The sequence below is a fragment of the Oxyura jamaicensis genome, chromosome 2 (genome assembly GCF_011077185.1).
Source record: "Oxyura jamaicensis isolate SHBP4307 breed ruddy duck chromosome 2, BPBGC_Ojam_1.0, whole genome shotgun sequence".
NCBI lineage: Eukaryota > Metazoa > Chordata > Aves > Anseriformes > Anatidae > Oxyura > Oxyura jamaicensis.
The window spans coordinates 91,665,940-91,682,806 of NC_048894.1; the positions used below are offsets into that span (position 1 = coordinate 91,665,940).

General features: G+C 43.8%; 1 protein-coding gene across 13 annotated transcripts in view; it reads left to right on the top strand.

The window, feature by feature from the left end:
- Nucleotides 1-16,867, top strand: part of LOC118161812 (poly(rC)-binding protein 3-like) — a 522,442-nt gene that overhangs the window by 498,571 nt on the left and 7,004 nt on the right. For 6 of the 13 annotated variants that reach the window (XM_035317460.1, XM_035317461.1, XM_035317459.1 and 3 more), the window contains 2 exons: nt 5,411-5,580; nt 11,441-13,344. The exons of 1 other annotated variant lie outside the window; for it this stretch is intronic. In XM_035317460.1, the coding sequence (XP_035173351.1) occupies nt 5,411-5,580; nt 11,441-11,789 (519 nt within the window). In that variant the 3' untranslated portion in view covers nt 11,790-13,344. Of the gene's footprint in view, nt 1-5,410; nt 5,581-6,823; nt 7,393-8,267; nt 8,442-11,440; nt 13,345-13,529; nt 14,133-16,867 lie in introns of those variants that run through there. 6 more of the 13 variants (XM_035317469.1, XM_035317470.1, XM_035317465.1 and 3 more) reach the window with 5 other exon arrangements.

The following is a 16,867-nucleotide window of genomic DNA, read 5'->3' on the forward strand; positions in this document are numbered from 1 at the left end:
TGGCAATGCCCATATTGCCAAGAAATCTCTGTGGTACCCACTGAGTCCCCTCTTCTGCCTTTTGAAGCAGGCAATCCCATTGATTCTGTGGGATGTAGAAGTTAAGAAAATGTTGGTGCCAGTTGCGTTAGTTTGTTAATTCCTTTGGCACACTCCTGGGGGGGTGAATGGTGCCGCGCTGAGGTGGCTGGCTGCTCTGCTGCTGTGGTGAGCTGAGCCTCGTGGGCTTTGGGTGAGAATAGTTTACAAAAATGTCTTTCTAAGGAAGTACATGAAGCGAAGTGAGGTCCGGTAGCTCCTCACAGAATAATAGGGAAAAAATATTGCTGTAGTTGTTCAATTACCCCCAACGCAGTGAAGCACACAAAGGACGGAGCATGCTGTAGAGGCGGTTAGCTGATTGCGGGTATCCTCAAAAGCAGGAGGGCCTGTGGCACTAAACTCCTTTTCATAAGCATTCACATATGACTTCCTTGCCTGTTTTTCATTGCCAGGGTATTGTCTGGCCTTTTGGTGCAGCCTAAGTTGCCCAGTCTAAGTGTGTTTTACAGCGTGAGCCTGACAACAACGTGAGGTGGCAGTGGCAGGCCCTTCAGGGAACGGGAGGGATGTTACTGCTGGCTGCAGCTGGCTGGTCGGTGTCTGGGCACAGATACCAGACATCATAACATTTTGTGATCTGATCCCCACAAATAGCCTTGGAGAGTAAATGAATAAATCATTATTAATATATAAACATTCATCTCATTAAAAATTATGTATATTTTGTATGTATATATATGAGGCAGATGCAAGTAGCAGGAAAGCTTCACCCTCAGAAAACACAAACATTTAGAGAAAGCTGTAAGTCTGGTCAATACTCCATGTAAACAGAAATGCAAATCCATCTAAGTTGGAGAAGGCATTTAGGAGAACCCCATGAAGTCACAAGTCCTTCCCTGCAAGTGGCCGAGGGGAACCCGTGCATGCAAAGTGCTCTGGGAGCAGCCCACAGTGAAACCCAGCCTTGGCTCCAGGGAGGTCCTCGTGGTGCCACCTCTTCCACCAATGGTCTCTGGGGACACTGAGCACTCATCCTGGCAGATCCCCACTTCATCCATCTCCTGAGGGTGAGGATCGGTGTCAGCCCTCAAGGAGGACTCAAGGGCAGTGTCCGACCCCAGCTGTGACTTGAAGCAAGGTCGCCCCAGGCAATGATTAGGGCAAGACCTAACAGTCCGTGCAAGACATACTGGAAAAGGTCTGGTGGTACCAGAAGTCAAAGCACTTCCACTGAAGCCAAGGGACCTGTGGATTCGACCTCTATAAATTCACCTTACTGCTGAGAGCCTTCCATGCCATAGAAAAATAACCCCAGAGCAGAAATACAGAATTAATGAGATTCTGTCATTTGGGAATGCTTAAGAGGATGTTTCATCAAAAAGTATTTTTTTTCCACTTTTGCTGTATTTATATTTGCACATAGCCTGATTTTTGTTTCTCCTTAAACTAAGAAAAATGCATTTGGTTCCTCAAGTAGATCTGTCTCAATACACTCAAGAATCAATAGAAAGATTTCACAAGTTTAGTGTCCACCAGAAGCAAACTGAGACCATTTCTGGAACAAAAATGGAAGTGCTGCTCAGCATCAAAAGTAACTTCTCCCAGCTCGTCTCAGAGAACAGGACAGGAACTCAGCAAGTCAAAACGCACACAAATCCACAGGGTCATTTGGGTTACAAAGCAAGCAATTAGAAGGCTGGTTTCTGAAAGTGTATGTTCTCAGTTTTCTGCACGCCTTCTTGCAAAGCCTGTGAAATCATTATAGTCCCGATTTTGCTTTATCCTGGCAAGGAGAGTGAGGTTGATTATAATTATTAGTGCTTTCCAAGAGGAACGGAGTATTTAAGCATCTCTTTCAGGGCCCTGCAGTAAGTCTGTAAAGAACTGTAATCATACCTCAGGAGATTATTGCTCCCTGTAGAGTACATTTCTAACATTTCTGAGGAAAAACAAAAAAGGAAAAAATAAAACAAAAAATAAAAAAATAAAAAATAAAAGTCTCCCTGCACAAGAATCAGTGTAAGAACCCCGTGTGCATAGTGAGAGAGGAAAGCAGGGGAAGCACCAGGACATAAAGATTACATCTTTATGTAAAGCTATTGAAGACTTTCCTTCATGGCAAGCACCTGCTTGCTCAAGTAATGCAAAAATTTGGCTTTTGCCAAAGCCACTGGACGTTCTCAGGGCTGGCAGCAGGGTACCACCAAAACACACCTGTGGATGAGTATGGTCAGCCTCCCTTTTTACCATCACTACATTCATTGTAAGAAAGGAAACTGATTTTTATCAGAATAAAAAATAAAAAAATAATATAAAAAAAAAGCCCAATGCTGTCTCCTGTGACAAGCCTACCGGATTGGACTTTGATAATAAACCCAAAAGCAGAAGCCTGGTCTCTCCCAGTGCTGCACAGAAGTACTGCAGTGTGATGGTGTCATGGACACAGAGGAACTAATCAGTAGGAAACACCCAGCAGAAAGCCATATTACTGGGCTCTGAAAGTGTGTTTAGCACGGGGGGTGATTGGGCAACATGACATATATTTAGCATTTATATTTAACATAATGGGGGGAAAAGTATGGAAGAGGGAGATCTGAATCTGAGCTGGCACGGCATGTCAGGAGAAACTCCATTAGCACCAAGAGTTCAGGGAGAGGGAATCACAGTAGATCTCCTTCCCATCCCTCCCTTTAAGAGTTGAGACTCCTTATTCAATCCTGTTTACATTGGTACTAGCAGAATTTTAGTGAAGGACAGAATAAAATTAGAAAAAGGCCAAAGAGCAGAATCCGTGCATTAGGGTTGGAATATTTTTTATTATTATTGTTATTGGCATGATGAGAAATGAAGGACACTGAGATAGGGAAAGACAGACGAGACATGGTGTGGAGCAAGAGAAAGGGGAGCACTTCTTCCCTGGTGCTCACAGTACGAGAATGAGGGGACGTCAGCTGAGCACACATGGGATCTGAGCCCCTCTGCTCAAGCCTTGAGGGAGTTAAAATATGTACACCTATACATGCATGCGTATTTTGTGTATATATACATATGCTTGTAGTGTATATACATGTACATTATATGCATTATATACATTATACGTACATAATTTTATAAGTGTATGTGCTACAGTATAGTACCTGGTAGGTTTGGTATAGTATATAGCGTTCTTGGCTTCTCTCTCACATGGACCAGCTTTATCACGTTTTCTTGATGGCTTCCTCTTGATTTATTCTTCTGCAAGTGAGAGTAAGGCTCACAGAATATTGACCAAGCAGGTGAACATCAAACAATGCAGTGCCTAAAGTCCTTGAAAATGGGATTTCTGATGTTTACCATCCTCTACATTTGCTACCTCCATCTACTGAGCTTGGAAGAACAGCGAATCCATGTCTGTGAAACACATGGATGAATGCATGCACAGTCCAGGAAAACTTGCTTTTGGACTTTTGTGAGACTGAATGACACATAACCTGCTGGAAATCATGAGAAATGGGCAGCTGCGGAATGACAGGTGGCGCAGCTGATGGAAATAGAAAGGTCAGTCTTAAAAACAGAGAGATAGGTTTGGATGCAGTTTGAGATGGCTTCCCCTCAAAGCAAGGCAGGGCAGGTGGTAGCCTGTGAAACCAAATGTCCACCACCTAACTGATTAAAGCTTTATAGAGGAAAATCAGCCTCTTGAACTTCTTCCAGAAGCCATCCACTCTTGAATATTCAGGTGCTGCACTAATTTGAGCATAAGCAAGCAATGTGTAATGGGACAAGCACCCCAGCGAGAGCCCAAGCACGCCAGCATCACGGTGTGGCGTCAGGAGAAGAGTACTCTGCATGCACCAGCTGCAGTCAGGTGGCCACAGACCACGGCTTGCAGAGCATGTCCAAGTGGCAGCCTCCTGCCTCACTCAGCAAGTGCCTTCGCAGAGCTGGTGACTACGGTGTGCTCACAACGTGCCTGAAGACTTTGGACAGACCAAGGGAATACATGCAGTCTACATTTTTTGTTCACAGTTAGGACGTCATTATTGAAATATCAGAGGGATCCGAAGATGTTCTGGGCACCAAAGACGCTGCTTTGCACTGGCACCTGGCAGTCACACGCTAGTGTGGGTCTTTGGGATAAGGACAAAGAGTTAAGGAGGCTCTCCTGTGCAAATAGGCTGGGAAATCCTGTGCGTGTTTCCTTAAACCCCATTTTTCCGTCTCGCATATGCTCTCGTGCTCTGTGTCTGTTTTGGCTGTCTGGCTAGCTACGTCGGCACTCTGTTTGTCACTGAGTGTGAAGCAGGGTTTAAGGGTCTGTGGTTTTCCTGTTCTTCTTCTGCTGAAATGTCTGGACAATGTGAATCTGTTTCTGGCAAGATGCTCCGAGTACTGCAGCAACAGAAACAGTAACATGTTAGGAAGGGTGGGAGGGAAAGTCAGTCAGCATCTGTGCTGTGTCTTGGCACTTCTTTCTAGTGTCAACAGTCCTGCAAGGCAAAGTTTCCATTTCCTTCAGGTTCTGGGCATTGCTGTGTTTGTTAGCATCCATCGTGCCTTCATAGAAAACAACAGCCCCCTTCCTTGTCTTTAAGGGATCCAAAGCTGTAGTGTTTATTTGTAGAGCTAAATAACGTTTGCAAAGTCTTGCATGCCAGTTCCAAAAGCTTGTGACTCTGCCAAGAGCATTTATACAACCTTTAATAAGCTATTAGTTGAAGGTAACACCTCTGCAATTTTACCGATAAAACAGATAGGGATCTGGGGACACACAGGCTCAGTTTTATTTATGAAATATGTGTTGTTTTTTTTTATGTTCTGTAACAAGGAAAGGTTTTTAGGGTTATGAAACACAGTCACAATGCAGAGAAAAAAAAATAAATCAGTCTTTTCCTACACCTGCTTCTCCCTGCACTTCCACAGCTGTAAATCCCACTGGCTTTAATAGCACAGGAGCAGCCACGTGAGCATCCCCGTGAGGCTCAGGACACGTTGGAGCTGCGCAGAGCGGCACGGCGGGAGCGTCGTGCTGTCTGTCCGGCCTGCCCCTGCTGTTCTTGCCTTGCTGCTGCTCTCGATGGAGGCTCAGACTGGGCTGTGCCTTGTGTACATCAGCACTACAACACGCTGTCGTTTCCTGCCATGGCAGACGGCTAAATAAGCTGATGCTGGCTTGATACCTGCCCAGGCAGCAGCAAGACTCGATTTAGAGGCACGTGGCCACTGAGCCAACAGACCCTGCTCGCTACTCCTTCCCAACAGCACAGCAAAAATCTTTTGCTTTGATACTGAGTCTTCCATAGCCGTGCTTTTATCGATGCTACAAATTGCAGTGAAGTGATTTTTGCCTGTGTCTGTGGCACTAATCTCAGTCTTTGTCCCACTCCAGTTAATAGGCTGCATTATTGGCAGACAAGGCAGTAAGATAAATGAAATCAGGCAGATGTCAGGAGCGCAGATCAAGATTGCTAATGCCACAGAAGGCTCTGCAGAACGACAAGTTACAATCACAGGATCCCCTGCAAACATCAGCTTAGCACAGTACCTCATTAACGCAAGGTAAGTTGGCTTTGTAAGTGATAACGCTTCCGCAAGATTGCTCTGTCTGCTCTCCAGCAAATGTCTGTCCTGGGTACATCCAGAAAGTTGCTTTGCAGTGTCCATTTTGCATAGTTCTTCGATTCCTAGCGACTTGTGAAGCCTGCATCAGTAGGAGCTGTGCTTACTGTTGGTTTATGTGGAAAGCAGCTTAATCTGCTTAAGTCCAGGTACATTTTGAACAACAAAAGCTCAAAAAAAAAACGTGAATATTCACATCTGCATCCACCTAAAATACAAGTGGATTGAAAATGACAGCTGTAACTTCTTTAGAATAAAATAGTTCTCACAGACCTGTTTTACTGTTCTAAGTGGCAAATACAGTGAAACAGATTGCAAAACAGATTTAATTTACTAGCTGGAAATTGCCACTCAGAGTTGATATTAAACTGGCATGTAGTTGCTAAAGAGGCACAGGATTTATTTTTTTTCCAGAGACGGCATCACAAATTTGTAAAAAGCACCCCCTAATGAGACAGGGTGAGACTATCTGCTTCGCCACTTCGCAGCGCCAGGATTACTGAAAACACTGGCAGTTCAGCTAAGCCATTGAGACGGCTTAAGTCTCTGTCAAGTTTTGTATGATTACTTAGAAAAATGCTACCATTGATGCCACTTTTATTTGCAATTATGCTGAGAAAAATGCTTGTAAATGGCCATCCAAGGCAACAACCTGTTGTGGGCATGGGGAGCATCTGTGTATTTTATTGCTTTTTCGTTTGGTTGGTTGGCTGTTGTTTTGTTTTGCTTTTCTTTTCCTTTTTCCCTTTTCAGAATGCTGTGATACAAATCAAGCTTTGTGTTTAACTATGTTTGCTGTTAAGGTGGTAGCTGTTACGTGATCTATACGCAGAGCTGTAGTCACGGCAGGGCTACAGGCTCCTGTGGTCCCACCTCCTCTCCACCACAGCTCTGCAGTGCACGACTGCACGTGTTGTGATGCAGGAAAGGGGTGGTGTGCAGCTCTGTCTCACAGCAAACAAAGATACTGCTTTTCGTGGTTCATTTTGATAGTAGTTTCCTAGGGAAAGGTGTATTTATTTAGGGGTGGCACCATGAAGCCTAATATAAGGTGTTTCCAGAATCCTAAAACAACCTACAGCTCTTTTGCTTTATACTCTTTATATTCTTATATTCTAAATATAAGTCACTTCGGTAAGCCCTGTAATCAAATAAAAATGTGTTCCCTCCTTTAACCCTTAAGGATATGTTCTTCTCTTGGTGTTCAGGGATTCCCCACACATCGAGACGAGAATAGACCCCTTCACTTTTAGTTGCACAAACACCATATGGCATGCACCTGGATCTCAGAAGATAACAATTTAGGATCTTCAAGACAGCTAAAGCATGCAAATAAAATAATGCACTTATTAATGGCGTTGCAGTGAGCTGCTCACCAGAGACAGAAACTCTAGTGAACAAACCTCTCTTTGACTCACTTTAGCCTGTGAACTCTCACAATTCTGTTTATTACTGCTTAACAAGGCCTTTGATGGAATGGGATATATATGAGGTCTTTTAACATACTTTTGCAAAGAAGAAAACTTCTCAGCAGTCATATACAATGGATGTTCTATCTATACCCTGTGAAACCACAAAGTATTTTCTTCCTGTTGACTTTCTAGCTAGCCGTTTGTTACCATCATCTACAATAAACCATCATATATTACTATGTACCATACGTTGAAACTGTATTTAGATAAAGTGACTTCATTTGTAAATGAAGACTCTTAAAGTAATGTGTAATAAATTAAGTTCTAAGGCAACATAGGACATAAAGGTGGCTTTTTCATTTAACACAAGTTGCAGTGCTCCAGATTTCTCTTTTCCCAAGAGAAATTCTCTGCCCAGTTGGGTGCCACCGCAGCTGCAGCGCTAGTTGGCCGCCGTGCCGGAGGAGGACCTGAGACTTTCAGGCACAAGGGAGGCCCCGTGCCTGCTGGGCAGGTTTTGGAGAGGGACACGTATGCAGGGAGCCCGTTTCAGCACCTGTTGGTCCTAACCCTGGCACAAATAAGCGCAGTCGCTTTTAAGGTCTTGGCCTGAAAAAAAAAGCGCTGGGGGAGAGCTGAGCACAGCGCCTAGGCAAAGCGCAGTGCCAAGATACAGCCTGGGATGTCAAAATAAATATATAAAAAATTAATAAATACAAGCCATACAAGCGTTCAGGGTAAGGTGGATGCTTCTTTTTATTCTTCCCCCCAAGATCTGACATTATCATAGATCTGGTTTCCAGGGCCAGTATTTCTGCATAAATCAATGTCTCACAGCAGCATGGGATTACTGGGCGTATTCCTCTAACTGTGTGCACCCTTAGGCTATTCTCCAACTAAAGTTGCCATCTATATAGTAATTTATCAGGTTGTTTTAGGAATTTTATAGCAATCTGGTGTTAATATGTACATAAGATTACATACTCTAAATTACAGATATATAAAGATATTGATGCAATATCAAGACAGAGATTTAAATCTTTCTGAAGTACTGTTTTGGTTCTGTGTTGATTATCCAAGGGTTGACCTCTGTATTAGTAGAATTTGTCCCAGTTTGTTTGCAGTAGAAATGTCTTTTTTCCTGTAAAAACTTCTGTCTCTTAACTGGTGTCCATTGTAGTAACTGGATTTTCATTATCCAATTACATCTTCTAGCTTTTATTAAGAATGAACCACAGCTTAGGTTCCCTATGTAATATTTGACTTTGGAGTGTAAATGACCTGTAGCCAGCAGCACTTTCTACTTGTTGAAGAGCAGTTCCCTGAAGATGCTTTTCACTTCCATTTTGATGAAAGATGCATTCACAGAACAGAACCGACAAAGGCAAACTCAAGCTTTGTTTCTTCTGTACGCTAGTCGGGCAATGCAGGATGTGGCCTCCAATGTATGTATTCGTGAGTTAGTTTCTTTAACGTGGCAGCAGAAAATTGGCATCGTGAAATTCTGTTTGAAGTCTGCTCATCAGCTTCCGTATTCAATTTTGTCACGTGTACAAGTGATTTGGGAAACTGCTGCTGTCGCAGGACAGCTGAAAGCCAACGGGATGTACTTTCACCTCATCTGTTACCACCACTAATGAAGGTGAAGCAGGGTCGAATTAGCCCTTCAGTTGTACCTGGGCAAGTACACCAGGGAGGGAGTTTGGGTGGCTGCCACCAACACCAGTACTGAGCCCCTGGGTGCAGGACAACACACTCAGTGCTCAGACTAAAATTCCTGCCATATCCACAGGAATTGTTTCTAATGCGAGGTAGGCAAAATTGGAATCAATGAAACACCGAGTCCTGCGTGATCTTTCCATATGCCTCCCTCCCAAAATAAAACTGGGTTAGAAATACGAAAAAATCCAACTGTATAAACTGAGTTTTTTAAAAACAGCTAAGGTGTCACCACACAACTCCTGCATGGATGTATGCTGGAGCTGGATTCACCATTTCAGTGACAGAAACAAGCATTCCTGATGTAAGCCCCCCTGTGCGAGTAGATTGCAAGCAGCACTGTAACAGTGCGAGGAGGTTGTGCTCCCCGCACAGAGTGATTCTGCTGTTGAGGTTAGAGAAGGAGCAGCTCATCCATGGGGCAGATAAACAAACATCATGGAACTGAGAGCAGGAAAACCAAAGTTTTATGTTCTACAAGCGGTTCTGCATGTCACACATTTGCCCTCCTCCCCCCCAGCCCGTTAGAGACAGCGTTGCACCTTCCAACATCCGAGCAAATGTACCGGTGAAACTAGTATCACAAAAACCCTTTTTCTTTTGAGGGTACGAGAGGCGCTTGATGCTCAAGCCTTTCCCTCTCCTTCACTCTCCTCTCCCCAGCTCAGATCAGCTTCAGGTTATTATTTAACCTCACCTTTAGCAGCACTGCTTTGGGCAGCTTTACTCCAACATCATCACCCCTCTCTAGCGTTCATTTTTATTGCTTGTGTGCTGGCCATCACACAAAGGGGCAGGCCTTCTGGTCTTTACCTTCTGCTGGCCGTAAAGAGACCAGGGGCTGTTTCTCTCACAGCTGCACATAAGTCTGAGATGAGAAAAAGCGAGGTTCTCCTGTGCCCCGAGTAGGGCGACCACTCCTCCCTCCCCGTCCTTTTGCGAGGAGCTGGGCTACCCCTGCTCCTGACCCTGCACAACCCGGCTGCCTTCAGCCCATAGCGCTTATGGGAGCTACACAAGCGACCCAGCACAGCCCCGTGGCTGGAAAGATTCTCCCAGTCCCGATTTGACTTTGATAAGTGGCGAGTCCCCTGCTAGGCAGGTCCTCTGTGCAGCTGGGTGGCGGCTGGCTCCCTCTGCTGTTGCTGTGGGAGCAGGGAGCGATGCTCCAGGGCGATGCTCCCTCATGCTCACCTCCAGAAAAGGACCGGGAGCTTGACAAGTTAGTAGTTCCTTTTCTGAAAAATGAAAACAAAGAAACTCGGAATTAATGCAGGTATAAGTGTAGCTGGTGAAGATGTGTTATCCCGCAGTCCCATTTACAAGCTAGGCTCTGACACCTCCCTAGCTGCCCACGTGCAAAATGCACGCTGGAAGTGGCACTTACCAGATTGTTTGCTGACCCAAAGCACTGCGCACATGATGCAACAAACACGTGTTTGTCCAAATAAGGATTTAACTAGGTAAATACTGCTATCTGAATGCAACAAAGCAAAACATGCCATTGGAATTAGTACATCTTAATGTGTAAAAATGTCGAGAAAAGCCTAAGTGCATGGGCCAAATTCACCTGGCCTGCCGATGGGTGGACTTACGGTAGAATCAATGTGGTTTGATACTTGCATCCTCCAAGGAGCCCTTCACTTCCTTGGATTAAGAGGTTGGGTCACTCTGAATTACCTTGTGCTCTCTGGGTCCATGTGATGATGTTTATGTTGTACTGATGTAATTAATGCCTTGTCTGTCAGCCAATGGTCATGTTAACTGTACTCGCTGTTACAAGCTCAGAAGGGATACCACTGCTGTGGAAGCCGGGGTGTTTTCCAGTCTTCCTTTGTTCTAATTTCCTTACAATTCGATTGCATAAATATTTTACTGTGTTATTAAAAAAAAACAAGAGAGTCTGGGGAAAGTACAAATCTAAGTGAACACACTGGCTAATCAGGTTTGTTTTATATGAAAAATGCACACTGACCTCACAGTGAATTAAATGAGAGACTAACTTTGTGAAACTAAAGCAAAAACTTGACGCCTTAGATGGGAACAACAAACCATTGCTTAACAGCCTCTCATCCTAACAAAATGATGAAGGGTACCATTTCGTCACAAAATTGACAAATTGAAAAAAATTACCAAAACCCCCCGCGTCCCCCCTCTCCAAATAACCGTAGACTTTGAAAAGCAAAATTCACCACATCAGTGCTGGGGAGTAAACTTCATAGTTCTTTTAAGTTTTCTTTTCAGTTTCGTTTTTTCCATCTTTTTGCCATTACCCGCATTCCTTAGATTTCTTTTTCCATACGTAAAATAAACTAGCAAACCCCTCCCCTCCCCCAACCTCCTTTTATTTATTTCTTTATTTTTGGAAAGAACTTTAGAGTCTCAGTAATGTTTTCACCACCGAGTCATGAAAAACCCTTTTGTTATTTCTCTTCTTTAACACATAACATGTTCCTCCTTTGACCCTCATTTTCCCTTTTTTTCTCTCTCTTCCCCCCTCTCCCTCCCACTCGCCCGTCCCCCTCGTCCACCGATCTAACCCCCGCCCGTTCGTGTTGGCTCTCCCCTCCCCGTCCCTCCGTCCCCTCCCTCCCTCCCTCCCTCCCGGCCCCACCGCCCTGGCTGGACCCTCCCAACCTGTTTGTTCCTCTTCCTCTCTTCGTTTGCAGCTTAGAGATGGCTAAAGTCAGCACCCAGACCGCTTCCGTCACGACCCCTGTTGACCTCAACATGAACCTCTCTCAGTCTGCCACCCCTACCTCCACCCCCACCTCCATGGCCGTGCTGGCGGCCGCCTCCGCCGTTACCGTCAGTACCCCCCCTCCCCTACCAACTCTGCCAACCACCCACTATGCCGTTCCTGTCTCCAGTCTGCTTGGCATGAAAACTGTCCCACTCCTGGCACTAAATGCCGCGGCCGCCGCGGGGGCCACGGGGAGTTTGTCCGCTTACACTGCCAAAATTCCTTCGACGAGCGGGGTTAAGAAATCTGACCGCCAGAAGTTTGCTCCATATTGAAGGGATGAGACACAATGCAAGCTCTGCCAGCTCTACCAAGAGTCGGTGGTAGATCCTAGCTATCAAGGAAACAATATGGCATCTCTCATTTTCTGTTCAGTTGCTAGTGTTCACTCTTGCCAGCTCGGTCCGTCTTCCATCACCACTAACACCCAGGCGCCCGGCAGCAACTAGTTCCAACAGCCCCGCGCCACCCCGAGGCCTGCCCGCTAGCAGGGGCCAGGCAGTACCCGCTGTGGGCTGAGGAAAGCTCTTGGATTAAGAGGACTGGAAGACAATGAGAAATAAAATATATCTGTGTCAGGTGCCTGGGCCCTGCCACTGCGCTCTTCTGAGGGCACCACAATTTTCTGTGGGGCAGGAAACCGTAATTTTGACCGCTCCACTTTAGGGAGGGAGAACAGGCTCCTTTTTTTGTTGTTGTTGTTTTTTGGCACTCTGACATTTTACCCTGCAAAGTTGCCAACATAGTACTCATTTCTGTGCCTGCTTGGGAGCAGGAACAAGCCCGTTGATACAGACCCCCCCCCGCCCCACGCTGCCCTTCAGCGAACTCCCCAGCCAGGCCCCATCCAGCCCCAGCGTGGCCTCCTGCCGAAGCCCAGGGGAGGAACCCCCAGGACTTTTAGGGGCACGCAGACTTTGCTCAGCCAGAATGAACCGGCCGGAAACCCCTAGGTTTCTGTACAAAATAAAGCTCAGTTTAGCTCACCGCTAATTACTCATTCAGACTGCGTTTTGGTTATGAATAAAATCTAGCGCCCGTCAAACGCCATGCTGAGGTTGCTGCCTGGATAGATAACATCCCTTCGCTAGCACTTCATTATGTCCAGATTAATTAAAACCAGACACCTAATTGCAGCCGAACTGAAGAGCGCTGGGCGATGTAATGGCTGGTTGCTAGCTGTTGGAACTAGTTTTTAACTGCATTTTCTGTTTGTCCATCCACCTTCTTTTTAATTTCTGCTGCATAATTCAGTCTTGCAATATTGTTTTCCTCACCACTTCCAAATCCAGGATCCCATTAGCCCGCCATGTCCATTCACTTTGCACTCCTTGGACACAAAGCTTTAACAATTGAACTGTATTCAGTGCATTTTAATATAAACTAAAAACACAATGCAAATGCAATACTTTTTAAAACATGGTATCTCAAAGTGTGTTATTATTATTGTATAGGGCTAAGTACTATTTCAGCATTTTGTGTCATTTTCTGTATTCTGTGGGCTTTTCTTCACCTTAGTACCTTTGCACTAAGTTTTGTCTGTAACCATTTGTAGAGTTGCCGTTGTTACAGTTTGCACTTATCCAAGTGGGGTTTTTGGTTGTTTTAGTTGTGGCTTTTTCTCTTTTTTTTTTTCTTCTTTTTTTTTGGTTTGGTTTGTTTTTTCTTTTTGTTGTTGTTGTTTTGTTCTTTTTTTTTTTGTTGGTTTGTATATAATGAAGGAAAAACTGGAAATAATGTCAAGGTACCTCAGTGATTTGACAGCTCTAGAAACCTGCTGTAAAATTGTTTTGGACTATTTTAAAACTTTTTCAATAATAAAAATTTAAGAAAAAAAAAAAAAAAAAAAAAAAAACACACACAACCTGTGTGAGAAAACTTGCCTGCATTGAAATGCTGTGCTATGATGGTTGTACTCAAGTGTTATTTTTTTAATAGTGAGAAGATTTTTTTTCTTTTTTTTTTTTTTGCCTTTTTTTTGTTTTCTTCTCCTCGTTTTTGTTCCTACATTTTAGGCTGTCTTCAGAAGTTACTGGCCTGGGGGCTCTGTAATGTATCTCATCATGCCCTAGTGCATTAGCCACCAGACAGGACTTTCCCAAAGCCCCATGAGACAATGCTTTCTATGGACTAATCTACAGAGGAGTTTCTGCCATTTCTAACTTTCTTATTATTCTGAGACATCAAAAGAAAACACTTCTTTTACTCTTTAAGCAACTGTGCTTCCTAACTCTTGTGTTGCTCTCATTTTACTGTTCCAGTTTTAACACTGTTGTGGGTCATAACATAAAGGAAAGTTATTTTGGGGGATTAATTTTCATCGATGTTCATGCTTTGGCTAATCTGTATAAAAGCATGGGCCGTTAGTGTTCTAAACCACTGTATTCAGCTAGAGACTTGACAGTAAATTAAATGAGACGTTTTTATAAATAAATTTTTTTCCTGATTTAAAAGAGACGTGGTAGCTTTGTGCATACAACTGTTGTGTTGTTTAAACTTTGTTCTTTGTAACCGAGTTGCTAATTTGTCATTTGAGAAACACTATTTTATGGATTGTCAAACTAAGGTCATAGACAAATTGCTTGTTTTCATTAATGATTAAAGGTTTCATATCATCACGCTTAAGGTCCCAGTGCTCATTGGGAAAGAGTGTAACAACTGTGCAATACTGCCAATATTAGCCAGTACATTAGCACTTTCGTTGTCAGGGATGACGATTCTTCACGTGATTAGATGGATCCAGACTGTGTAATTAGTACAGCATGCAGGATTTCTACAAACCCTTTTTTTGTTTGTTGTTTTTTAATCAAAGCTGCTCCTGGAGTACTTCTCACACAGCATAGGAAAGACAGAATTTGGACTCTTGCTACAGGACGAAACTGTTTTTTTTTTTTCTCTCTCATATTTTCCCATACTGATTTTAAGATCGGATAATTTGTGAAAGAAAGTGAACAACAAAAGAACAAACTTGGGTACTGAGCATGGTGTTGTTAAGGCCCATCGTATTTCCCGATTCCCTGCAGCATTCAGTGACAAGGCTGCTCAAGAGCACCTTTCACGGGTCAAGTAAACAGGCCAGCAGCTGGGAGGAGCATTACAATTTGCCTAATTAAAAAGGATTTCTCCCATCCTGCCCTGAAATACTGCTTGAGCCATTCAGCTCCTCCCTTGCTGCTGCTGATCAAGTTCTCTCTTCACACCAGTGAATGACAGGGGCTGGCTGCGAGCTGCTGCTGCATAGAGCATTTCTCCCACCTCTCCTTTCTAGGGCACTGGTAATTCTTTCATGTTTACTTCCTTCTCCTGTGAAACTAGAGTTTTTGGCAGTGCAAGTTTTTGGCATCCTTAATGGTATGTGTAATTCTGCGGCCTGCATCCCCACTCTGCTCAGGCCTACACTTATCTCTTGGTTCTTGGCTTGGGGACCCAGGGCACAGAGCTGCGATGCACTGGGTCGTGAGTCCGAGCCTGGAACTATATGAACAAGATGTGCATACAGACCTGGAAATGTGTAGAAGTTAACAGCTTTTTCCATACAGATACAGCAACAGAGCCATCTCTTGACAATAAAACCTACGGTGGAAGATTAAGGAATGCCTCATTGCATCCCAGCACCCAGGAAGCACGTCCCAGTGTTGAATTAGCTTTTCCAGCCTCTAGGTTGCTTTCAACGATAGGCTGTACTACCAACCTTCTCCCTCATGAAGTTTTTTGTTACTGCTTCTTGAAATATATTTTAGTTCTTACTCCTGAAAAGAGTGCTGAAGTTGCTTTTGCAGCAAGGACATCCCTACTTTTTATTTCCTAAACAGAAAAAAAAAATACTGCATCTCAACAGGGCTTTGGTCTCCCAGTAAAGCTAGGGCAGCAGCAGCTCTATCATGTTTAGTATCTTTCACCTAAATAATTCCCACATGCCTTGCAGAATTGACTAGGACAGAACAAGATTTAAACTCACTAGTTCTGAGGTACATTTGTGTATGGGATAAGTGGAGGTAAAATGAAGATGTGGACATAGGAAGAAAAAAATGAAATATTTTGAGAGCTATTGCAAAAAATAACAGGCAAAAATGTGATAATATTAGGCTGAGGACTCATTTTAATGTATTTTAGTTACAAAAGACTTCTAAATGGCAAGAGAAAGCTCCTAAATACCTTTAATATGAAATGTGCAAGCAAAACACAGAAGATGCATCTAGAGGAAAAAAAATAAAATAAAAATTAGAAATATGATCTGAGATAGAAAACTAAGCCATTCATACCCAAAGGCAGATAAAAGGAAGCATGCACCTGATACCAAAGGGTCACTTCCACACAACTCTGAGTTGCCAATTGAAAGATAAAAGCAAGCTCTGCAGCTGTCACATCATCAAAACTGTCAAGGCTGCCACAAACGTAGCCCAGGCCTCACTGGGCTGCATGGGTGAGGAGTTTCTGTGGAGACACATAAGACAGCGATAAAGCATGCACTGAACCAGGCAGAAATAGAGGCCTCCCCGTTTTTGCTGTTCGTTCATTTTTAAATACTTAACAGCATGAAAGGAGTGCTTCTCTGGGATGGGAGAGATCCAAAATTCAGTTTCTTCCACAGTTTCAATCTCAGCTGATTATATTTCAGCACTAACTATGTACTTGGAACAAGACCTTCCCCTTCTCAGGTGAGCATTGTGATTATCAGACAAGAAAGCTGCATGCTCACTAGTTCAATCATTTCATAGTGGCACAACTTCTGCAAGGAAGATGACAATTGTTAGGCTGCTCTACTAGATCACAGGAACTCTAAGTTCAAAGGACAGCATAGAGAAGAGATTTGAACACAGATCTTTCATATCCAGAAGTGCTGTAACTACCCATCAGTTACCCAAGGCATTAGTGCCTCAGCTATAGTTTTGGGAGGAAAGAATCTGGTTTAGATGTCTACACAAGGGAACCGCTTGCATTTCTTTTCCCGGTAAAAAGGGCAGAATAGCGCTAAGTCAAGTAATGAAGAGAAGATGAACTGAAGGCAGGAACTGCTTCACACCACAAAATGTGGCCTGAATGACACTTAGTAGGGATACAAGTACATGTTGATTTTCTTGCCATTGAAGCGCATTTCCTCCTTTGTTCCAGGAAGGAACGCAGTAGTGTTGATTAAGTTGTAATGTTTCTGCATCAGCAGCGTGCTGTCACTACAGACAAGCACATGTCTCAAGACAATAACTGAAATTAAAGAAGTGTCATACTCATCTGGTGTTGCCCAATGAAAGGGAATTCCTGAAGCACTGTATACTCACATCATGGTTTTAATGACAGCTACAACGCGATTCCTACTGGTTGAATGTCTGATTTCCTATTGCAAAAGCTCTTGATT